The sequence below is a fragment of the Ochotona princeps genome, chromosome 15 (genome assembly GCF_030435755.1).
Source record: "Ochotona princeps isolate mOchPri1 chromosome 15, mOchPri1.hap1, whole genome shotgun sequence".
NCBI lineage: Eukaryota > Metazoa > Chordata > Mammalia > Lagomorpha > Ochotonidae > Ochotona > Ochotona princeps.
Window position 1 is genome coordinate 42,747,903 of NC_080846.1, and position 25,866 is coordinate 42,773,768.

The 25,866-nt window shown below is 35.5% G+C and overlaps 1 protein-coding gene across 4 annotated transcripts in view; it reads right to left on the reverse strand.

Annotated features, from left to right (window-relative positions):
- The window catches only part of EEA1 (early endosome antigen 1), a 116,560-nt gene that overhangs the window by 58,491 nt on the left and 32,203 nt on the right, over positions 1-25,866 (reverse strand). For 2 of the 4 annotated variants that reach the window (XM_058673907.1, XM_058673909.1), the window contains exons 3-9: positions 14,364-14,491; positions 8,566-8,620; positions 8,410-8,475; positions 4,132-4,171; positions 3,144-3,257; positions 2,401-2,522; positions 698-853 (exon numbers count right to left, since the gene is read on the reverse strand). In XM_058673907.1, the coding sequence (XP_058529890.1) occupies positions 698-853; positions 2,401-2,522; positions 3,144-3,257; positions 4,132-4,171; positions 8,410-8,475; positions 8,566-8,620; positions 14,364-14,491 (681 nt within the window). Of the gene's footprint in view, positions 1-697; positions 854-2,400; positions 2,523-3,143; positions 3,258-4,131; positions 4,172-8,409; positions 8,476-8,565; positions 8,621-14,363; positions 14,492-25,866 lie in introns of those variants that run through there. The other 2 variants (XM_058673908.1, XM_058673910.1) reach the window with 2 other exon arrangements.

Below are 25,866 nucleotides of genomic sequence, written 5' to 3' on the forward strand. Positions count from 1 at the left end.
ACTGTTAGACTTGTATACAGAAAAACGAAGAACAGAAAATTAAACTGTTTCACATTAAATCTTATCATTCTAGCTGGAATTCCTGTATCTTAACTGACCTCTTTGTATGAATAGACATTAACTTTTTAAATTCATGAAATAATCCAAGTTAAATTTATATTCATCCCCTTTTCACTTTTTAAATGTTTTAATTATTATTACTTTCCCTGATAACAATTTTGTAAGCATAAGGATTTCCCTACACACCTTCCTTCCTCCCCTTTCTCCCTCACCACAGTTTTCGCCCATATTGTAAGAACAGTGAAATCCATCAGCAATGCATTAACATTACTCAGAAATATTTTCCCATTACCAAGCTATAATATGTTCCATATTAAATATATATAAACCGTATTTTAAATGCTAGTAAACACATTAGTTTCCTTAGAATTCCATGTGCTTCACAAGCACATGTATTACTCAAAAAATTACCATTTTTAAAAATATGTATTTATTTACTTTTTTGAACAGTACAGAACAGGTATACAGAAAGAGACAGAGGTAGCAATGGAGCTCCTATTGCTACCAACCACTGAATCACTGCCCGAAATGTCCACAACTGTTAACCTCTGGGCAACGGGGAAGCTCAGAAAAATTTCAAATCTTGACTTCACCCACTATATACACTATATGAGTACAGGCTCAGCAAATTCATTACCTCTGAGTTGGCGTATTCTGCTTGTAATTTCTTGCACTCATCTTTCAGTTTTTCAGATTCTTTCTCACGTTCCAAGGTCATATTATCCATTAGTGTTTGAACTTGTACTAGTTCTTTCTTCAGCACAGCAACATCTTCTATGCCAGGTCTCTGAAGCTGGGATACAATACATTTTAATTAGCACAGCTAAAAAATAAAATAAAACAAAATAATAACCATTTTACTGAACCATTGCTTCAGTAAAGGAAATCAAAATGAAAACAATCCTTATTATGAGCTTCTGGATTAAGCACCCGACACTGCTATCTTTCCTCCAATGGGCCACCTCCTCTTCCCACTCCGTCTTCTGGGTACTAGTGTTACCATTCAAGGTACAATTTAGCAAATCCACAATGATCACTTCTGCTTCATTTGCCTTCCTGTCCTTCACAAACTACGTACATGGGCCAAAGCACTGACGTAACAAATAATAGATTCCTTCCCTTTCTCTCCCAGGAAACTAGTAATGGAAATAAAGAAGGAGCATATAAGCGTAATTAATGTTTGCTGCAGATTAGAGGCAGTTAATTCATCTGTTCAAATTTTTGTCGAGTCCTACACAAACGAAAGAAGTCAAGGACAGATTAAAGTTGTTATGACTGGGGGAAACTGTTGAAGAGATATGGAAGCAATGAAAACAGAGTTACAGAGGGATATAATGACTGATTTCATGCTTCTTCAATTTGAAAGGAAAGCTAGGCACTCAACCAGAAAAATCCAAATCCAAATGCATTTATATAATTTAAAAGCTAAGTAATGTGAAAATCAAAGATCCATATAATGGGGATGGAGCCAACGCCATGGTCTAGTGGGCTCACCTGGCATCCACATGACTGAAGGCTCGAGTTCCAGCTGCTTCACTTCCTATCCAGCTTCCTGTTTGTGGCTTAAGTCCTCAAGCCCCTTCACCCACTTGGGAGACCCAGAGGAAGCTCCTGGCTGTGGTTGGCTTCAGATGAGCTCAGTTTTGGCCACTGAGACCATTTGGAGAGGGATTCAGCAGATGAAAATTCTCTCTGTATCTCTCCTTTGCTCTGTGACTGTCTTTTTTTTTTTAAGATTTCTTTATTTTTATTGGAAAGTCAGATATACAGAGAGGAGGAGAGACACAGACAAAGATCTTCCATCCATTGATTCACTCCCCAAGTGACCACAACGAACAGTGCTGAGTCAATCTGAAGCCAGGAGCCAGAAACTTCTTCCAGGTCTCCCACACGGGTGCAGGGTCCCAAGGCATTGGGCTGTCCTCGGCCACTTTCCCGCAAGCAGGGAACTGGATGAGAAGCGGAGCCACCGGGATCAGAACCAGTGCCCATATGGGATCCCAGTGCGTTCAAGGCGATGACTTCAGCTGCTAGGCTACTGCACTGGGCCCCTGTAACTGTCTTTCAAATATATATAAAGTAAATCTTTGAAGAAATAGATTTGGAAACAATACATAGTGTGTGTGTGTGTGTGTGTGTGTGTGTGTGTGTGTGTGTGTAGAAACAATGAAAATGTTTTGGCAATAGTATAAAACATTCCATTTTTATTTAAAAATCATACATACAATATACACAAATGTTTTAATTTAAACTATATTTTAAATACTTCCTCAGAATACGTATTTCCGTTTTTGTTTGGAAGAGAGTGAAAGCACATCGGAAGGAGCAGCTCCTGATTACCAGCTCAGTCTTCAGATCCTGAATCAGAGTTGTCCCTCTGTCTAACTCTTCCGTCAGATGTGTCACTTTTTGCTCAGCAGCTTCTCGGAGACTCCTTTCCTCATCATATTTTGATTTAACATCTATGTAAAGATAGTTATATAAGTACTAGTTTCACAATACCAATACTGAGGGAGTATAATTTGTGAATTCCTATATACTTCTCTGTATACCCACATATCACTCTAATTCAGATTCCTTAGATAACTATAAATATAATAAAACTATACTTCTGATTGCATTAAATAATAAGCGTAAAGATACACAAAGGTTTCTGACTTCATAAATTCTATCAACCCTGTTACTGATTAGTATTTTATCACAGATTTAATAACATGTAGTACCTCTTCTGACAGATTATAATTTATAAAACAAGATACATGACTGATAGCATAACTATGGTTTAAATACATATAGAATTTAATCAATTGCACTTAAATGTTGCTGTTTAATCCTCAAACATACCACAAAAGATTTACAAATTTTAGAAAGAACCTACAAGGGAAATATCAATCCTTTAAAGGGAGGAGATGGGAGGACAAAACAACCTGCATAGTATCTCGGAGGTCAACAAACCACACTCATCATGGCAGCAGTCTGTAACAAAGGCTTAACACACCAACCTACTATGTTTATTTCTGAGACTTATAATGGTAAAAAGGTAAAGAATGACTTATTGGCTAAAAAGTTCCAATTCAAATTACCTGCAATTTCAGTAGCAAGTTGGGCTGCTTTCTGCTCAAATAAGTCTTTCATTTGCTTAATATTAAAATTTTCTGTTTGGGCTTCTTCTAATTGTTGTTCTAAAGACTGTATTTCTACAAAAACATATATAAGTTATTCAAATATAATGCTAATTATACATGATAAATTTATATTACTTATCATCATTGTACTGCATGCATTTTAGCTAAGACATTCAACACTGAGTTTAATAGCCAATTACAAATAGTATTTTCATTATAAATTCAACATGTCTGTTACAACTAAGGAACAAATAATAGTTTAAGCATAAAACGATACTGAGAATCACCTCAAAATAGTGTACAAATACTTGTGTTTTTTTAGGTTTTTCTTTTTTTTTTTTCAGTCCACAAATGCTTATTTCAAAGTTCTCAAGACTTCACATTTCACAAGTTATTTACTTCATAGCAATATACAAACCAAAGAAAAATACCTTTGTTCTTTTGTTAAAGTTAGTTTTAAAGCAGTTAAGAACAATCAAAAACTGAAAAATTAATCAACTTATACTTGTAATCACTGTATATACTGCATTATTCTTTAAGAAAGAGAATCCCTAAAATTGCATTATACACTAAAATGTCTTCAGCTACAGATAGGTGGTAGTATCAACATTTTACTAAGGGATAAAGACTGTATTAACTCTTTAACATAAATTTAAATTTTCATATTGAAGTTTATTTCATATTTCAGTAAAAGTAATGTAACATTCCACAAACTTATCTATAACTTGAAAATATAATGAACCCCCAAAAGTATTTACTTATTAATTAAACAATAAAGCTCATAGCTAGCTTTCTAAACCTAAAATATGATTGTATATTCAGTGTTTCAGAGCCATTAAGTAAAACCCAAAACAAAATTCATTTCCCAGGTATGTAGGAAAAAGAAGGGAAAAAAGGAGAGATGGCAAAGAAGAAAAACAAAAATTTCTGCTTTAAGTGAGGTTACCTGCTGATGAATGTGCAACCAGTCCATCAGGTTTAGCCTCCTCAATGAAAACAAAAGACATAAATATGTATTAAAAGGAAAATAAAAAATACAATTTACAACTGACAATGTTAAAAATCTCTGAAAACCATATTTTGGTTTGCTCAAAACAAAAGTGACAGTTCTTCCAGATTTGGAAGATCTGTCTATTCTCTCTGTAATTCTGCCTTTCAAATAAAATTAAATAAATCTTTAAAAAAAAAGTTGCTGTGAGTCTTACAGTAGACAGGACCTTAACATCCATTACTTTAGTAATAATAAATAATAAATGATCATAAATAATATCGATTATTATCATTATAAACATAGGTGCTAAAACAAATAATTGCTTTTAAGTCAGCTGGTAAGATTCGGTTCTATTATGCAGCTCTGAAATCATTCTAAATGCAGTTTGCTATGTGAATGATACATGTTTGTTATAATTAGAATTTAAAGTATATCCCTCTCTCCCCTTGAGCTTCTAACAGATCCCATATGTAATGACCTATGGGGAACGCCATCATTACTGAAAAACGCAACTTAAGATCTTAAGGTTCTCAAATGTGAAACACTGATCTCATCTTTTGAATTTCAAAACGTATACTCTGAAGACCCTGACAGACACACTGAGAACTGTGGCAAAGCACGCTTTCCTGCATACATCTGCTGACACTCAGAGCATGTGTTCTGGCAAGCCATTCAGTGCCTGCTGATTCTCTGAGATCAACAGCTTTCGCCTCTCTGAAACTGGGCCACATCAGCCCTCAACACCATCACTCCAAAGAAACAACTCACGAAAAAAAAAAAAAAAAAAAAAAAAAAGGTATGGTTCACAACCCACAGAGACCTGCCTCCATCCTAACTAAGAAACTCATTTAATAAGTGGTTAATATTGGTCTTCTATTGGATGTTTTTGTAAGATGTGTTCACACAATTCTGCAAAATCTGAAGCCACTAAACCTAAGAAAATTTTCTCCTCGGTCAGAAACCATGTGCTTTATGAAATCAAACTTTGACAAACTTCTTACAATGATGTAAAACATCTATTTTCAAAATCTGGATAAACTAAATTCTAACATTGAACTATCACCATTGATACATGTGCTATTAAAAAGCATAAACTTGTTATTCAGGATTATAAATCATCTTTAAAAGAACCAGAAATGAGGAACATATTCCTTTAAGTTTTAACTTATCACATGCATTAGGAACAAAATAATATCCTATTGTGTCATTATTCTCATGTTTCAAAAAATCTTACACATCTAAGAGAGTTTTAGTAAGATATTTCTGGTGAACATTTTTATTTCCTTAAAAATTAGTTTTAGAAATATTAATTCTTATGCATAATCAATATTTAAATAAATTTATCCTTAAGGGGAAGTGTTTTTACCAAGGTAGTTTACACCTTAAATTACTTAAATTTCTAAAATGTGAAATAATCATCTCTAATATGGCATACAATTTACTCTGTGTTTTCAGCCATGTAAAATAATAAAACCCTAGGAGAATCTGAAGGACAATTAGCAGCATCTGCCAGGGATTGTCAAAAAATTTATGGAAAATATATAATATGATGAAAGTATGCATGGGTTTCCATTTTCATGGACCAAAATAAGCTTATGTTTAAATTTCATTACTTCATAAACTTAATTTTTTTTTTTTTTTTTTTTTTTAAAGATTTTATTATTATTGGAAAGCCGGATATACAGAGAGGAGGAGAGACAGAGAGGAAGATCCTCCATCCGATGATTCACTCCCCAAGTGAGCCGCAACGGGCCGGTGCGCGCCGATCCGAAGCCGGGAACCAGGAACCTCCTCCGGGTCTCCCACACGGGTGCAGGGTCCCAAAGCTTTGGGCCGTCCTCAACTGCTTTCCCAGGCCACAAGCAGGGAGCTGGATGGGAAGTGGAGCTGCCGGGATTAGAACCGGCGCCCATATGGGATCCCGGGGCTTTCAAGGCGAGGACTTTAGCCGCTAGGCCACACCGCCGGGCCCATAAACTTAATTTTTTAAAGATGTATTTACTTTTACTGGAAAGTCAGATATACAGAGAGGAGGAGAGACAGAGAGGAAGATCTTCCATCCATCAGTTCACTCCCAAAATGACCACTACAGCTGGAGCCAATCCAATCCGAAGCCAGGAGCCCAGAGCTTCTTCCAGGTCTCCTATGCAGATGCAGGGTCCCAAGGCTTTGGCCCATCCTCAACCGCCTTCCCAGGTTACAAGCAGGAGCTGGGTGGGAAGCAGGGCTTCCAGGATTAGTACCAGAGCATGCAAGGCAAGGACTTTGGCTGCTAGCCTACCACACTGGGCTCTGTTTTACAAAGTTTTTAAGTGCCTTCCTATATGAATCACAATAGATGATCTATATGGATTTTAGGTCACTAAATTTTTTTATGTTAAGCTGAATTTCTAATTAAAGAAGTTGAATAGCAGTAAGACTGATATCTTGCTATTCACTTTTTCCTTCTCCAATTCTTTTTAGATTACCAAATGAAAGGCAATGTGCCAAAGGATTACAAATACTTCACAAAAATGTTAAAACTACTGTTGAAAGGTATCTAGTCTAACAAATTAAGACTAAGGACTTGGTTAGATTTATTGTCTTCGATTCTTGCTTTCCTTTAGCATACAGCCAATATAATTTTGATATAAAGCTAATAAATGAACATATTTATTTAGAACATATACTATAAAGGATCTAAGCCATCAAAAGAAGTCAACTCAGAAAAAAATCACTTTTGACACCACTGTTTCTTCTGCTTTTTTCAATGTGTTAGTATTTTAATAGAATATTTTGTTTATTTTAAAAGGCCAAGTGTCAGAGACATAGAGAAGCAGAAGGTAAGAGTTCTTCTATCTACTTGTGCAATCCCCAGATGGTCACAGTGGCTGCAGCTGAGCCAAGACGAAGAAGTAAATTTACAGCAGACTAATTTTTAAGCTGATAATACTTTGTGGCCCACAAATGATTTAATGAATATCTAAATAGTCTTTGGCAGAATAAATGTTCCTAAACCTTGCACTGGGAAGTCTTCAGGGGCAGCAACATACACTGTCATGTTCTAGAATAACAATGCCTTCTTGTTGAATTCCTGTTGAAGGATTTTGCTGGGCTATTAGCTTTCTTTTTTAATAGGTAGAAGGAATACATTCTAAAATGACAATTTCACTACAGTAAATACATAAAAACATAGTTACCTATTACTATTATCAAGTATTATATATTATACATAATTAAAATCTGTATACTTTTCTATGACAACAGCTAGATTTCTTTACATTAGCATTAACACGAGCACAGTGTGTTGTCCTGTAATATTATGATGTCTATAACATCAACAGAGAATAGGAAGTTTTCAACTCGATCATAATCTTATGGGACCTCTGTTGGATATGTGGTCAATTGTTGATCAAATCATTGGTATGTGATACATGACTGTATATACACTGTATGAATTTAGCACCATAAAAATAATACATAAAGGGGTCAGTGATGCCCCTGTGAAAGGTTAAGCTGCCACTCAACACTGACATCTCGAATTGGAGGATTACTGGCTGGCTGCTCTGCTTCTGACTTAGCTCACTTAGCTCCCTGCTACTGTGCCTGGGAAAGCACCAAAGATGGCTCAGGTATTGAACCCCCATCAAACCTGTGGGAGATCAGGAGAGAGCTTCTGGCTCTTGGCTTTGGCTTGGCCCAGATCTGGCTGTTACATCCATCTGAGGAGCGAGCCGTGTTTGCTCCCTTTTGCTCCTGCACTCACTCTCTCCCTTCCTGCATCCCTGCCTATTGAATAGTTTTAAAAAATTAAACAAAATTAATATTGTTTATATATAACATCTATAAACAGCTAACAGGATTTTTTTTTACCTAACAACAGACATTTTAGTCATTCCCAAGCTGTCTTCTAATTTGTCACAAACATAAATTTTTTGAGCAGATTCATTATTCTTTGAACCTATAATTTTTAATCATTTATGTTTATCAGCATAAAATAGAACAATGCCAGTATTGAAAAAATAAAAGATCCACAGCCAGCTGATTACTGATGGAAGACTTTTAAGATGTTACATCTCTACTTCCCAGGTATTTATTCGCTTTCCCATAAATTAAAAAAAATAGTTCATACACTATTAAACACAGGAAAATAAATTAAAATATTGTTCATACAGAACATTTGCTTACAAAAAGTATTATGCTTAACTGAAATGAAAATAAATAAGCATGCTTCAAATATTTAAAAGCAGTTACTTGCTGTTGCAGCCCTTGATATTTTTCTAATTCTTTCTTTAATTCTTCTGAGTACCATTTTTCTTCCTAGTGAAGAAGATTTTTAATTAGTAAATTTTAAAATATCTATTATCTGAAATACTGACTATAAACAAGTATAATAATTTTTGTACAAACCTTAAGTGAAGTCTGTAGGTCTTGGACTTCCTGTCTGAGTAATGTTATATCATCACTAAACACATATAGAAAAAAAGGAATTCATAATTAATGTTCTTTAATTAACAATGTCTTCATTTGATAAATGATAGCTAGCAACTACATGTGGTTATTATTATAGTTTTCACGATTGTTTTTTAAAAACCTCCACATATTTCATTCATGGTGACATATACATAAAACCTTAAGAACAACAGTATTATTCCTAAAGCTCACTACTTTTAAATGGAAAAAAAATTTCTCTTAGAAATGGTCATTTACTGAGATTTAAGTGTCTGAGCCAGAAAGCAAATTATCTTCCACATATTTACCAACAATCAGTATCAACAGCTACATATGGCAGTTAGCAGAAAATCTAAACTCATAATTACAAAGACTACAGAATCTGCCTAATCTAGTCCCTGTCTTATCACTCTCCACTCCTTTGACTTATCTTTCACACAATGTTTCATTTTGTCCGTGAGTATGACATACTCTGTCCTGTTTTTAGAATATATTCATATTCTATTCTATTCTCACCCAAGATTCAGACTGACAAAGAATAATGAGTAGACCACTCTAGGCCCTAATGCAGAACGGAGCTCGTAAGATTGTGGGTGGAAAGAACATGTATTACTTTGTTGGACTGTTAACAGCAGAAAGATATTCCCTCGTTCCCTGCCACTATCAATAATAGCCATGATAGAACACACACAAAAAAGAAAATGGAATGGAAGTTGATTAGGAATACTCAAATTGAATGGTCCTATTCTAAAGGAAGAAATAGGATCAGTTCTAAGTCCACTCCAGCACAAGTAAAAGATATCAGCTGAAGTTAAAGAAAACAGGACAGACAGACTAGTAAGAGAATTTGTTCTTGATGGAGATGAGCATGAAATTACAAAAAAGGAAGGAAATTGCCAACAAAAACAAATATACTGGAGGAAGAAATCAGTCCTATACCTTTACAGTCAGTAAATAATTTATTCACTCAGTGGCATCCACCAGTTTACATAAGACCTGGGTCAGGGAGTGGGCAAGGTGTAGCATCTGCCAGCGAGAGCTAGACAGGCTGGTTGGGTTAGGCAGTAGCACCCAGAAGTAAGTGCCAGAACAGGGGGCAGGTTTTGTCAGGCTGGGCTGTAGCACCTGCTGGCATGCAAAGTCGGCATGCACAATATCCAGGGCTAGTAGGGAAATGGGAAACTTCCCTAGCGAGGCCCCAGCTCCCACTGGTGTGTGTGAGAGCTGGGGCTGAGGGCAGGTCTGGCCAGCACCCGTCCATATATATGTGGGCCAGATCCAGGGGCAAGCTGGACTGGGCAAGTCCACAGCACCCATTGGTACACAAAAGCACCAGGAAAGGGGGCTGGCCAGGTCAAGTCCATTCCCCACACCACTGACACATGGAGCAGAAGAGGAAAAAAAATTGAAACATTTGTTTTACCCAACTTTCTCCATAAGTCAACCTTCTCCACCCTAATTGGAGGCCTGCATGAGTGTGCATCCCTCTCAATTCTGTAACCAATATTGAAAACAAAAAAAATTTTAATTAATTCATTCACTCATTATTCAACAGGCATATATGCTCTCTGTGCTGGACTTTCAAGTTGTTCAGTCTAATGGGGAAGTAAACATGCAAATAAGTATAAAAACCCATGACCAGTTTTATGATAGAAACAAAAACAGAAGCTTAAAGAAAGTGGTCAGTGCTATCTAGAAGACTGGAAAGGGCCTTATGATGGAGGAAATCCTTGAGAACTAGGCTTTAATTTTCTGCATATCAAAATAAAATTAGATTGTGAAAGTTTAACTTTCAAAATACATCTTTCTGTAATGTTTTCTGTAGTTTTCCTTTCTTTGTTGTGAGGCATGTGTGTGCCCCTATCACAGCCTTTCCACAATGTTGTTCTATGAATTTAACTGATTATAGAAACTGTAAATCAACTAAGGACACTTATATATTTATGTGTAAATGCAAATGTGTGGGATTGTTACTTGTTTTTCCCTATTATGTATTAATCTTCCAATTCTACATGAAAACTGAAATGATTAATAACAGAAATTAATATACCTAAATACCTCATGTTAAAATATAAGGAAATTATGAAAAGAATTGAAACTCAACTTCTAATTCAGTGATCACAATTGTTCAAGTTAATCTTAAAAAGCACCATTTCAACAAATTTGTAAAAGTAACTTGCTACAAAAGACAATCTTTTGAAATGTGTAACATACGAAAACAAAGATATTGACAAAAGACTGTTTGGCAATATCATTCAAAATTTTAAAGGGAAATTTTGTTTAAAAATTCTATCACCAGACACTTGATACAGCCCAACATGTAGGTATGATATCACAGTAAGGACACATGCCACAGCATTACATGTTAGCTGCAAAGTACTAAAAATACACTGAACACTCGAAAGGAGAAAATATCAATCAAGAAAAAGCAAAATAGCTCTATCTGCATTGCTTTTAAAGAACCTATATGATGCAGATAAAAACATATAGAACGTAGAATTAGCACCTTTTATGTAAAATGCTTACATGCTGATGTGTTTTTATAAACAAAATCTACAGTTGTATGCATAAATTAACTCTGAAGAACACACAAGAAACCAATGCCAAGAAATGAGAGCCAAGTAAAAGGGATGAAAAGGACTCAATTTTTACTATGTAACTTCTTGAATCACTTAAATTTTGAGCCCCAGTCATTTTCATTTTTGATCTAAAAGATATTTCCTACAATAGTCACATATTATCTACAGCACTATAAAACTATTAGTCAGTGCAGTGGAACAGGGAGAAGGAAAGAAAACAGACAATGAAATGCAAAAAAACAAACAAAAAAATCCCATACAATTACTGTTTAATAAGCAAGTAGAAACCAGCAAAATTCTATTTAGAACAACAGCAATTAAATTCTCATTTTAAGAACATAATTCATGAACAATATGGAGAACTGAAAGGACACAATACTAAAACCAAACAGCCAACAATAAAAACAGAAAAATATTGTTGAGTGTGATATCTAAAGTTGCAGAAATGCAGACGGAAAAGACATGAGAACTGTTAAGGAAATAGAAGCATCTAAACTAGGTGACAGATGAGATGTGTCAGTAAGGACGTGCCCACTTCTCCGGCTTTAGTATCCAGGTGGACACACACTGCTGCCATTCGCCAGAAGATGTAACAGAAGACAAGGATTAGGTTAGGAAGGAAATACGATAATTTCTTTCGAAAGGTCAACAGTAAGATGCCTTTGAAACATCTCAGTGAAAACATCTCTCAGCAATGTGGGAGATAATTTTGGGTTGAAGATGTAGTTTAACAAGAAGCTGTGAAGGTAGACATTATCCCCAGGAAGATGATATGGAGCAAGAGCGAAACAGAAAACAGATGAAGAAAGATCACAACGGCATGATACATCAGAAGATTAAGGGAAGGGCGGAAAGCAGGGTCAAATTTTGCAGAGTTCTGGTGATCTGCAAAGATGACTGCCATCAAATTTCTCCCTTTGCTATATACTAAATGCAAAAGATGGAGTTTATTTCTTGATTTCTTAAATCTGGGCCAGTTCTGTGACTACTTTAACTCATACAATGTGGCAGAGGCAAGGCTCCAACAATTTTAAATCAGACCTAAAGGAAATGGGCGTCATCTGCTTCTCCTAACAAGCTCCTTCTTGGAACCCGAGTCCCAGTTTCATGGTTCAAACAGTCAGAGGCCACAGAATGGAGAACTGGAGAACTGAGGACTCCAGCACACAGCTCAGCTGAGCTCTCAGCAAGCATCCACTAGCAACTACAGTCATGAATGGAAGGCCAACTGGGATCTCCTGACCTTCCTAGCACTTGTGAGTATCTCACAGAGAAATCTACTGCAACTAAAGATGGGTGTTACAGTTTTAAATTACCAAGCATTGGGCAGGTTGTTATACAGCAATACATAACTAAAATAGAGGCTAAGTAAAACAATAATGAAAATAATTTAGGTTACTGCTGACCTTTGAGGAACAAATTCCAGGAGGATAGAAGGTCAAAAGCCAGGCTTCAGAGAAGATAAGACTAATTCAGTAGAATAGAAAAAAAGAACAAGTGTAGACTATGAATGCCTTTATGTTGAAAGTTCACATATTGAAAATGATCAAATGATCTAATTGACACCTCAAAATCTTAGCTATACCAAATTTATATTAAACATAAAAATACTGGAGACAGTATTATGGCACAGCACATTTGGCTATCACCTATGATGACAACATCCACACACATGCCAGTGGGAGACCCGTCTACTCCACTTGCATTCCAGCTCTCTTCTAATGCACCTAGCAAAGCAGCAGAAAATGAGCAAAGTGCTTGAGCCCCGACATCTATGTGGAAGACCCAGATGAAATTCCAGGCTGCTGACTCTGGCCTGGCCCAACACCAGTTGCTGTGGAAATTTGGGGAGTAAACAAACAGATGCAGTTTCTTCTATCTTTTTCATTCCTTACCTCCCTCTAATTATGATTTCATATTAACAAATAAATCTTATTAAAATAAAAATATTTATAATGTGATTTAACATAACTACATATTTTATCTATTTTCTAACAAAAGACCAAAGAACAGTTGCCAATATTCACTTATGCATAAAAATACCAAGGAATGCTAACATTCATGAAAAATAAAGACCTATTCCTCCCAAATCATATTTTCCCAAACATTTTAATAAATCAAAAGTCACATTTTGTAGCTCCATACTACCTATTAATCGCAAAGTTAGGCAGTGATACTTGTATGGAATACCTCCTGTATTATACCATATTAACAAAAAAGTGAGCATTTCTTTCTTTTTTTTTCAAGACATGCTTGTTTTTCTTGAAAGTCAGAATTATAGAGAAAGAGAGAACATGACTTTTAAGAAAAGCTTGAAGGAGCCGGTGCCATGGTGCTAAACTTTTGCCGGTAGCACCAGCATCCCACATGCATCCCAGTGCATGGCCTGGCTGCTCTATTTCCAATCCCACTCCCTACTAGTGTCCTGAGAAAGAAGTCCTTGGGCCCCTGCACACATGTAGGAGACCCAAAGTTCCTGTATACTAGCTTCGGACTGGCTCAGCTGTGGCCAACTGCAGAGTGAACCAGCCGATGGAAGATTCTCTGTCTCTCTTCTCTATAATTCTGTCTTTCAAATAAGTAAAGGAAGAAAAACCTTATAAAAAGAAAAGCAAAAAAAAAATTTTTGAAATGAATCTGTCTACCTCACTGAGGGTTTAAAGACATGAGGTCTCATCAGTAGAAGAAAAGTCAATTCATATGCCTAAATACTATTATAAGGAACTATATTTTCATTTAGTTTGAGTTTTCTAAACAGGCTAAATTTTCCAGAAGCACAATGTGTACTTGACTTTATTATGCTGATGATTACAAGTGAACTTCTAAAATTTTTAAAGTAAGAATTAACATTTTAATTCCCAGATAAGTTCACTATTTTAACAGCTTACTATAAAATCAAGTAAACGAAGTACATATTTTTTAATAAACAAACTAAAATAAATGCTAACTTTAACTTAAACTTTTTTTGTTACCTCACATCTTATTTAGAAACAAAACCTTTGTATTATATTGAAGATAACTGGTATAGATACCACAGATGAAAGATTGAATAGGTTGTAACAATAAGGGAGACCAGCCACACAAAACAAGGACAGAATTAAATAACATGAAAATACTGTTTTTATAGTCTGATCATGATTAAGTTCACATTACAGTTCACAAAGTATTATACTGTACCGCTTCAAAGTGAGATGAGCCTCTCCTCCATGACTTGAATCATTACCAGCATCATGAACTACCTCATAATGTTTGAAAAGTTCATCAGCAGAGCCAAGAGATTTCATACACTGGGGACAGATGAAGCCCTACAGGAAGCAGCAGAAAGAAGTTTAAAAACAGCAGTTAGCATTATAGAAAATAATTTTTGCATATTTTGAAATATAGCTAAATATTTTACTTAGATCAATGGTGTGACTACATAATTTATCATTTACGCTGATAAGCCAAAAATCTGATATCATATATGGGTATCATGTCAGTTCTGATAAAACTTCACAAAACACAATGAAAATCTTTGTTAACTATCTTTTAGGCTGAATAAATTAACCACAAGATCAAATTCTAAACTAAGAAGTTAGTTCTAACCAAGATTAGTTGAGAAGATATATCATATTCTTCCTATCTTTAGAAATCCCTATTAATAAAATATTGTCTGGTCAATCTGCTCCTCCAGAACCAAAAAAGTAAAAACTTTAAAAAAATCATAAAGAAGCTCTCTGGTGAGAGGGAAAAGGTAATACATTACATTATTCATAATTACCACAGAATTCAGTTATGTAAAGTATATAAAGCAGTATTTTAATCAGTAAGCATATTTACTAACCTAGATTTAACACAACAAAAGTTTTAAAATAATGTATAATCCTACTAAACATAAAAAACAGAAATATTATCTGGTTAAGACTACCAACCAAGGGCCAGTGTTACAGTGCATTAGGTTAAGCCAATGTCTGCTAAATCAGCATCTCTGGCTACTCCACTTCCAATCCAGTGTCTTGCTAATATGAACAGGGAAGGAACAGAAGTTGGCCAACTACCTGAACACTCTACCGTCCGTAAGGAGCCTAGGATGGAGTGCAGACTCCTGTTTTCTGCCTGGCCCAGGTCTAGCTACTACAGTCATGTGGGCAGTGAACCGGAAGATGGACGATTTCTGTCTCTCACACTCTCTCTGCAATTTTTCAGATAAATTTAAGTAATTAATTGATTTTAAAGATGCCTCTCCAATACATACATCTCGTCAAAAATTTCCCCCAACAAGAATACTGTGCTAAAATGCTGATACTGATGTTTTACAAATTTTGAGTTCTACTTATTATTAAATAACATGATCAACATACACTTGCAAGTTTTTGTGGAACACTCTAGGATATAATACAGTTCATCATATGTAGTAAAGATAATGTTTGAAGTTTCATGGTGAAGTCAGAAAAGTCAGTATCTTTATAGTGTTTGCCATTAAAAAATACTTAAAAGGAACCGCTGTAGATGGAAGTTTGATGTAAGACAAGCAAGTGATGATTGTGATCACTTTATTCAGTTCTTAAAATATGGGAGGCATTTCCTTACATAACTGCATTTACAGCTCACAAATCATTAATAAGAATTACTATCTCCATCACATAGAACAGAAACTTAAATCTCAGAGAAGCTCATTAACTCCATTAACATCACAAACTTGACTACACTAGGATATGCATGGTTCTGTTCAGCAAATTCTGTGCTCTTTCCAGAATGTTACTGTCTCTTGTACTTTTTTACTTGCACTTAAAAATGACTTCCTTAAAATAAATCCTCTTACGTGCTAAACTTATAGTAATTTCTTAATACTTATTGACCATAATTTCAAATGTTTAAAAGTTCTATGGAAGACACAAATGATAAGACACAGCTTCAGCCTTCAAGGAACTGAAAAGGCAGAATACGAGGGTATTTTAAAAATACAGAAAGAGAGAATTAAAAGATGCTATTTTGATGCAAAAATGCATTTTTAAATCCATGCATTACTTTTTCATAAGATGAATTTTACATTAAGGCATGAAATATGCATGGATTTCAAAAATATACCTAAATAAACTTACATTTTAAATTCATTTACTACAAACTTGGTGAAATAGTCTCTTGAGAATAAGTGATGTACAGGATGACACTGAAAAATACATTATACCTGAACACCTGATTGTAAAATGAATTAGTAAGTCAAAGACTAAAATATTTTTGTTTTCATTTGTCTGTTGGTTCAACAGAAAATTCCTTACTTGACTTCCGTATCCTTCAAATCATCAATAGTAATCAAAATATTATTATACATTATTTCAGAATTGCCAACTCAATTTACAAAGGAATCTCTTTCACCTTTAAATTGCTCTCTAAATTGTACTCAAAGTTTATATGAATAATGCAAAAGTTGTTCCTCACACTTCAAACATACACACACATAAACACACACAAACATTGAATTTTAAGGAGCTCTTACTCCAAAAGCTTATGCTCAAAATATGTTAAAAAATAATATCATCCATCTCTGATTTGAAAGTAGAGATGCATACTGCATTTTATCTTCACATCTGAACGAGACAGTCTCTATCACACAGTTACTATACATCCCCATAAATAAAAAGCCATAAAACAAAATCAACAGCAGGAAAAAAAATACGATAAATATATCTTGACAATAGAATGCTGGACTCTGCCACTATTCATACTACCATGTCAGGATACACTTTGATAACAGAATTATATGAACTTATGACTGATTAAGAAGGGCTATACTATTGTAATGACATTGGAGAAATGAGTGGGGTGTGGAGTTTTGGGGAGGGGAGAAAGGAAATCCCAGAGCTTATGGAATTGTAATAAAATAAATAAATTTAATGTTAAAAAATACTATCATCTTATCTCTCCTCTTAACTCACGAAACATCCTCACACAATTTATTCAGGGGCATTTCATACATTGAAAAATATTTATTAAATAAAAAAATTAACACTGATTCGCTTTCCTCAAGTACACTACAATTCTAAAATGCTCATCACAAATGAAAAAACAAATGGAATATGTATGAGAATGAAACTTCAATATATTTCCACAGCATAAGCAATAAGTCATTACATCTTAACTTTGAAGGTTCTACACAAGTTTAGTGTTATGAGAACAGACAGCTTTTATTCAACTATCACCTATGTGCTAATGACTCCCTAATCCACACATCTAGCCAAAAACTCTCTACAGAATTTTTCTGGATCTGTAAAGTCAAACAAAAACACATCTTTGCCTATACCCCACAGACATCTCAAATACAACAAATCCAGACTCAACTGTTTTATCCAATTGCTTCTCCCCATCAACATTTATCTTTCATCTGAACTAGATGTCTAAAGTTTTACTAAACTCTTCTTCCTGCTCACTTCTAACACAACATGTGTCTCCTTCCTTATTTCTATCCTCACTGCAGATGTCTCTGTTCACTCAGAAAACTCTTGGCCAGATCAACTACAACAGGATCCCAAATGGTGTTTCTCTATCCAGGCTCCACCCTCCCTCATTAACAGATGCTACACTACATAAAGATACTATAGAAATCCTTCTAAAAATTGATTACTCAATATTCCACTCTAACGTTTGTCATCAATATGGTGTTCAATGTCGCACATGACCATTCTAGTAACTCATCTAGTATGAATGCTAAACATCTGTGCCCACTCTAATACACCCCTTCAGTATGATTTTCAAACACCTCACTTTATAAAATATACATCAACTACACTGGAGAATCTATGCTACTATGAGCACACCATCGTTTCTCAAATTACTGTGCTCTTGCATGTATTCCTTTACCCTCCAGGGCACTCCCACTGGCCTGTCAAGTTCCTACATTCACTATATTATACAACACGCTGGATCTTTTACATCTGTGGTTCCTTAATGGTTAAAATATTACTTTAGACATAACATATATTTTCTACATTGTATGGGTATTTAAGAGAGAGAGAGAGAGAAAGAGAGAGAGATATCATCTGCCCCCGAATGTCCAAACCAGGAGCCTGGAATTATGCTGGTCTCTCACATAAGCAGCAAGGACCCAAGTGCTACTGAGACTTAGGATGTACATCAACAGGAAACTGCGACTAGAAACAGAGCTGGGACTCAAAACACACAGCACTCTGATATGGGATGCAGGCATCTTAACAGCCTGGCCAAATGTCCATCTCTGAAAGAGAAATTTAGAGGCCAATAATACATATCTTGCTATAAAAATTATCTCCCATAATCACATTGTCCATGTCCTTATAACTTACATGTTCAAATTAAACTTAAATCATAGGACATTTTTGATAAAAGCAAACCCTTGTAAAATTCATATATTGCTTCACATTCTTAAATAGATATAAACCTTTGCTTGGTTTCTGAGGGCCATGGATATAAATCACTGAATATGTTTCTTCTAGCAGGTCTCTTTAATTCTGATAATCATATGTTACAGTTTTTCTACATCCTGTTTTATATTTTAATTTATATTTTAGCCATTTCTAAGAAGCTATAGCATTATATTTCTAAGAACTGCTATCCTGCTTGGGATAGAAATGACAGATTTTAAAAATAAGTAGTTAGAGTCACACCACTTATTTAAAATAAAAGTAAAATAAATTTTGAATGAATGCTTGAGAGAACCCATGAACAGAGTGCATGATCTTTAATTCATGGCCTTTGTGATATCACTTGTGGATTGATCAGATGATTTCTCTACATTTTCTAAACCATCTACAAGAAGATGGAGGTTGCCAACAGAGATAAAATCAGAGTAAAATAACAGAAGTAGCCAGCTATTCTCATTTCCCTTAAGCATCCTAGGTGTGTCATCAACTTCCAAAACATAGTTTACTTAAGATTAAAAAACAATACATTTCTTATTCTTAAGGCTCGATTATCTGTAATCATTTATCTCTTCCACTGTATCCCCAAACTCAACTTGACAGAGTATTCATGTTGCACCAAGTGTTCTTTAGGTAAATGGAAACTCTTAATTTAAGTATCAAGTAGGTAGACTTTTACTTTCAGTTTTAGCTAGCCTTGAAGAACAGAGATCGTTTGTCCTCAAGTTCTGGAAATGGTAGAATGTCAAGCAGATTTCCAATTATCTTCTACATCTCTATCTTTGGTTTTATTGCTCCAGTTAGTTTAATTGATACAGTCCTCTATGCATCCATTTCCCCCTCTACCCTAGAGGATGTCTGCTTTAACTGTTCCTCTGTGAAGCTTTTCCTGATGTACCCATCAGATTGAATTAACCTTTGCACTCTTTTTGCAAATAACTATCATAGAAACTTCTGAGGATAGAGATTGTTATCACCTTCACTTACCTTCACTTGCTACATCACAGGTACCCACTAATGTGTTAAATAAGTAGGGATTTACAAGACTGTTACAATTACCTCACAGGAAAAAAAGGTCTTATTTTTTAGTCTTTATGATACAAAATGCTTCATTCTGCTATAAGATTTGAACAAAATAGACATTTCTTGTCATTTTAAGACTATCATAGTACTTTTCCAAGGAAGCAACACATTTAACAGGATCATCTGAGAAATTGTTTCCAGCTAAAAGTCAGCAAGACTTCTCCTGACACACATACACTCACAGCCTTACATATGCAACAGTCTCACAATACTAGGAAAGATTTGGGAGATGAACTCACTGTTACTGATTACAGTATGTCATTCTATCACCATCCTCAAAAGTCTAAAGGACTTGAAAAAAATCACAAGTTCAAAAAAAATCATAGATTCATGTGCTAATGCTGTAGATTTTCCCAAGTACGTACAGTAACTGTTCATATACAGTCCTCTCCCCATGGAAGATCAGAGCACTCAAACATAAACTTTTAATACATTTATCAATGCAGCATTAACAAAATGTTAATGTATACATGTTGAAGTAATATCATTCACATTGTATTTCAAAAATTTCATGGCAAACTTTATAAAGCAAAAACTTTAACTTAGATTTTTAAAATTTATTTACAAATCCACAGAAAGAAAAACAGGAGACACCAAGCCGACTTCCCAAGAGCCCCTTTTCCTTATTGAACCTTCCATTAGGCATGCATAATTAAAGCAATCCATATTCCCTTATACCATAAAAAGTGAAGCAACACCAAAGCAAGCAAAAACAAAGCTATTTTGAGTAACCCATAACCAAGCTGCTAGAACAAATTATACGGGACCCACAGTAACACTGGAGTCATTGGGAAGTTCCTGTCTTCTTTTTTCACTTTCACCGTGTACTTCCTGGTAATGCTCCGACAAGTCAATAGCAGTTATACATCTTTTCATACATAATGGACAGATGAAACCCTGTAAAATGACAACTTTTAGAGGTACATAAAAAGACTTCTATAAAACAAAATACAGACAACACCAGTAGATGTTAATAGAAAAAAATTAGCACATCTTGTTCTAGTAGATAGGAGAAATTTTTAAACAGTAACTATACAAGAAAATTTTGTCAAAATACGGCTTCTAAAAGTAGTTCCCATCTTATGCTATGAATTAGCACTTTTTTTTAAGGTGCCTAGTACTTTCGTTGGAATACACTTTTGTTCAAAATACTATTTAAAAAATATTTCTGCTTATAACACTTTACCCATACTTATTTTAGACCTACTATTAGAAAGTTAACTTTCATCTTAAATTTAAAAAAATTACTGGCAAGTATAACTAAAAGTTGTCAACAAAGAGGTTTTGTGAATTAAAGCAATTTTTAGTTTTTACCATGTTACACCAGCTTAAGTTTTCACTCTAACCCACATCCATTCCTAGAGGAAATTTCCTTTGAATTTTCTGAACCGAATAAAAACTATTTTCAAAGAATCTCTCCAACTCTCCATTTGTAACAGTACGTTTTGAAATGTTATTGTTAAACTAACCCATGACTTGAGATTTTGTAAGATAAAACTAGTTATGGATGAGGTGTTTGGCATAGCATTCAAATGCTTCTTGGAATGTCCACACCCCTTGTCAGAGTGCTTAGGTTGGATTTAAGCACTGCTCTGGTTCTGAGACCAGCTTCCTGCTAAGGTGCACCTTGGACAGCAGTAGTGATGACAGATCAAGCAGTTGGGTCCCTGTCAGTCAGGTGGAATACCCAGATAGAATACCCATCTCATGGTTTCAACCTGCTCCAATCTCAGGTTGCAGGTATTTGGGGAATTAATCAGAAGGTAGAATCTCTCTCATTCTCTACCTTTCAAATAATCTATTGCTTCTTAAATAGCAGAGGGATAAGAGAAATAAGGGGGCTGACCGTATGAACAAATTAAAGTGAAGACGATTGTGAAAAGAAAATGATAGAGGTTATAATTTCCCAAGTTTTGCTAAAATAGATGTGGATCGAGTATCAATCAATGCTGACTATAGGACCTTAAGGAAACCACTTTATTTAGCTGTCCGTTTCCTCATCTATAAATTAGGGTCAATAGTAGCACTAAATTCTGTATATACAAAATGCTTATTAAAGTGCCTGATATATTGTAAATGCTGAACAAATACTGTCATTAGACATATGCTTAAAGATACAAAGAACGGAAGCCAAGAAAACATTTAGACTAGAAGAAAGATAACAATTAAAAACCTGGAATATCTCATTATGTCAAAAAAAAAAAAAAAAGGTTCAGTCATGAGAATATGGTATGTGGTTCAAACTCACACCCACTGCTGCCCATGCAAGAGAACAGGACGCAGTTCCTGGCTTTTTAGACTGGCCCAGAATTGGTTGTTGTGGACAGCTGAGAAGTAAACCAGGGGATGGAAGAGGGCCTCTTTCTTGCTCTCACTCTTGCTCTGCCTATCAACTAAATAAGCAAAAACACCAAATCTTTAAAGATTAAGGCCCTAGTAACAGGGAGGTCTGATGATCATTGCCTTAGTCTCATCTTCCTCACTGTGCTACAGCCTCCCTGGTCTGCTGGCTGCTTTTTTTCAACATGCCAAGCATTCCACCCCAGTGACTTGACACTTTCTCCACATGCCCCAGAAATTCACATGATTCATTTCCTCACCTTCTTGCTTCATTCAGTTCTTTCTGAGCTAACCCCTTTCCAGAAATTTTCCCATAATCACTTAAAATTGCAGCTTTTTTTTCACAACTCCTCTTCAGTACATCTTTTAGTGTGTTTACTTTTTACCTCTCTTTCTTGAACAGGATATAGATTTTCTCAAGTATTTAATCCACTTCTATATCTCCAGCAACCAAATCAATAAATAAATGAATCCCTGGATGAAAATAATTACCAAAAGGAGAAGCATGAGATTGTCCAAATCTGTTGAAAATCTTATGTGAGGTCCAAGGGCAAACCTTGTGAAACCATCCTCCCTGGGCCACCAATTCATGGCCCCGTGTTCACACATACTGAGAATACTCACAAACAGGTTAATGTTTCAACCCCGAGAAGCCTGACTCCTCTGTGAAAAAGGAGTGTCACTGTTAGTTAGAATACTTAACCATTAGGCAGTCACCCATTTGTCTCTCACAAGTGACCTAACTAAGTAGAGACTGCCATTGAGCAAGGTCTTCTGCAGGAAGCAGGAAACCCTTAAAAACCGAGACACTTCCTGAAAACTCCGCTGTCTCTCTTTCTCTCCTTCCAGGAGACACCCCATCTGCAAGATCCCTCCAGGGAGGTGTTTTTTCCCTTCCTTCATCTTCTCACATTCACTGTGCACTTCATAAATAAAAACTTCTGTGTCTGCAACCAACTCCCAGCCTTCCATTTGTGATTTACTAAGCTGAAGAAAGAACTCACTGTACTTTGCCTGCAGCAAAGTGCATTTTCACACAAGCACATAGTAGAAGTATCTATCTAACCTGTGAGTAAAAAATAGTTCACTGGACAAGGAATTACCTGCAGTAAGACTGGAAGGTTATCAGATGTCAAACAGCAAAAAAAAGGGAACGCAAGGATAGTGCCATGACAGCCCTCCTTAAACCCCAAAATTTATATGTTGAAAACTTAACCACCTAGGTGAAGTTACTAAGAGGCAAAGTTCTTGGGAAGGTGATTAGGACATGAAGGTAGAGTCCTCATAAATGGGGTTAATGACTAATGCTTTATATGAAATAGACTCAAGGAAGCTCTTTCACCCTTTCCACTCTGTGAGGACACAGGGAAAAGGTGTCATCTATGAACCAGAAAATGGGTCCTCATCAGACATATCTTCCAGGGACACGATCATGGATATCCAAGCCTCTAGATTTTGAAAACCAAATGTTTACTGTGTATAAGCCACCCATTTTATAATTTAATATTTATTTTATGTGAAATATAGACAGAGATCTACCATCCACTCATTCACTCCTCCAATGCCAGCCAAAGGCAGGACTGGGGAAGTCAGGAGTAAGGAACTTAATTTGTAAGTCCCATATGTATGGCAGCACCCAAAGACTAATATGACAAATGGTCACCTCCAGCTTATGACATTTCATTGATCTTTAAATAGTGAACAAATACATTTGACAATATACTAAACAGTCCGAAAACTTCCTGTTAACATTCAAATGATATATCACATCTTATACTATTGATTATATATATTACAAATTACACAAAATAAAGTATGAATTGTCATATAAACACAAAGGAAGCATCCATCTTTAGTATTTCCTTAGAGTCTTGGAGGTCATAATATGCAAAAAATTCCACTTAAATAGCTGCTAAAGTCACAATGTGAAAAATCTAGAACTACTCTAAGCGGAGAAGGGACCAAATCTTAGAGAGGCAAAGAGAGAAAGCGAGACTGAATGAGACCTTAGAAAGTCTAACCAGTTAAACCACCAACAACCCACAACTAGACCATGCTACTGTGTAGCATGAAACATTTCAAGCAAAGATCTCAATTTAAGACAGTCTCAGCGGTACATCCAGTAGCCAACAAAAGGAAATAAAAATTTGCTGTGAAAATAAGTCAACACATCTAGAAAGAACTCCCATGACAAAAATCCCAAGAGACACAATTCGCAGTCAAAACAAACAAAAAAGCTTGAAACACACAAGCAAAAAAGGCACAAAAAGTGAATCAATAGTTAATCCTACAAGGGTTCAATTCCATAAAAATAACTATAAAACATTAACAGACAGATATTATACCCATTTCTGTCATATTTTGATGAAAACTTGAGAATAAGAGCAAATATCAAGAAATTATTAAAAACAAAAAGATCAGATTTGAAAAAGCAGAGCTTCTAGAAATGAAAAAAGGACATTTCAAATTTATGAGTTTACTAAACAACAGATGCTCTCTACAGCTAAGCAAAGATTTAATTTATTTGCATAACAGATTTTTTTTAAATGTATATACAATGGAAAACAGCTCAAAAGGAATATATAAAATACTAAAATAATATAATGAAGTGATAGTGATAATTTTCACATGTATCTAATCCTGGTTTCAAGGCCAATAACAAATATGAAAGTAATATCACAGACTTTTCCAGAAAATTTCAAGAAACCATCCTTGTGTACTAGGAATTCAGTGAGATATAAACAGGACAAAAAACAAAATCATAGCAATAAAATGAGCGAGAGATAAATGCAAGTTTACACTGACTAAAATTATAAACACAACCAAAAGAACACATGAAGATTACTACAAACAGCATCAAATAAACAGAAAGCATACTGCTTCCTCAACAGCAACAACATGACCCAGTAAGAGCACTGAGGTGAACATCAAACAGGTGTGCAAGAAAATAACTCTGCAAAGAAATAGTACTTCTTTTTTTAAGATTTATTTTTTATTGGCCACAAACAGGTAGCTGGATGGAAAGTGGGGCTGCCAGGATTAGAACTGGCAAGGTACATGCAAGGTGAGGACTTTAGCCATTAGGCTGCCATACCGGGCCCAAGAAATATTACTTCAACAATATGCATGAAATAAAATTTTACAATAAAATTGACAGTCTCAGCATTCATGACAAAAAAATTCTGAAAGAATATTTTACAAAAACAAGAAAATGATTACAACTGGTAGTATTCAAACGCAAGAAGGAATGGTAAACACATAAATACTTCTTAATAGTGAAACAGAAAACAAAATTATTTAATCCTGAAGATAAAATAAATAAAACAAGTTGAAAATACTGAAATCAATAGAGTATAAAGTGGGGGGAGGGGTGTGAAGGATAAAGATCCACACCAATGTGTGTGGTCTGATTGTGGAGTGCATGGGTCAGAACCGGCCTCCTCAGCTGCTTGAGACAGTGCAGTGGATGGCACACCCAGATTCACACAGAGGATATGGCAGTCTACTGGGGCCGGAAGAGGACATCTAGCACCACAGCAGAGGATGGAGGGCAGAACACATTGGGCAAGTCTTCCAATGCAGCGCTGACTGCAAGTATCTAGGCAAGCGGAGACTCTAGGGTGGACTGTGTCAGCCAATGGACCTTGGAGGGATTTCCTCATTTTCGGATCTACAAAATCAACAGCATTTCAGAAATGTCAAAACTACTTGAGCAGTACTCTTGGAGCATGCTCCTCACTGGGGGCCTGGAATGACACCAGGTGGCTGTCACCCATCTACAGGTACTGATGTGGTTGGGATGATGGGTGTGGTTTCTCCCCTTCTCTCCCCTCTTCCCCCAGATACAGGAAGAAGAAAAGAAAATCAGAAGCAAACCATCTCAT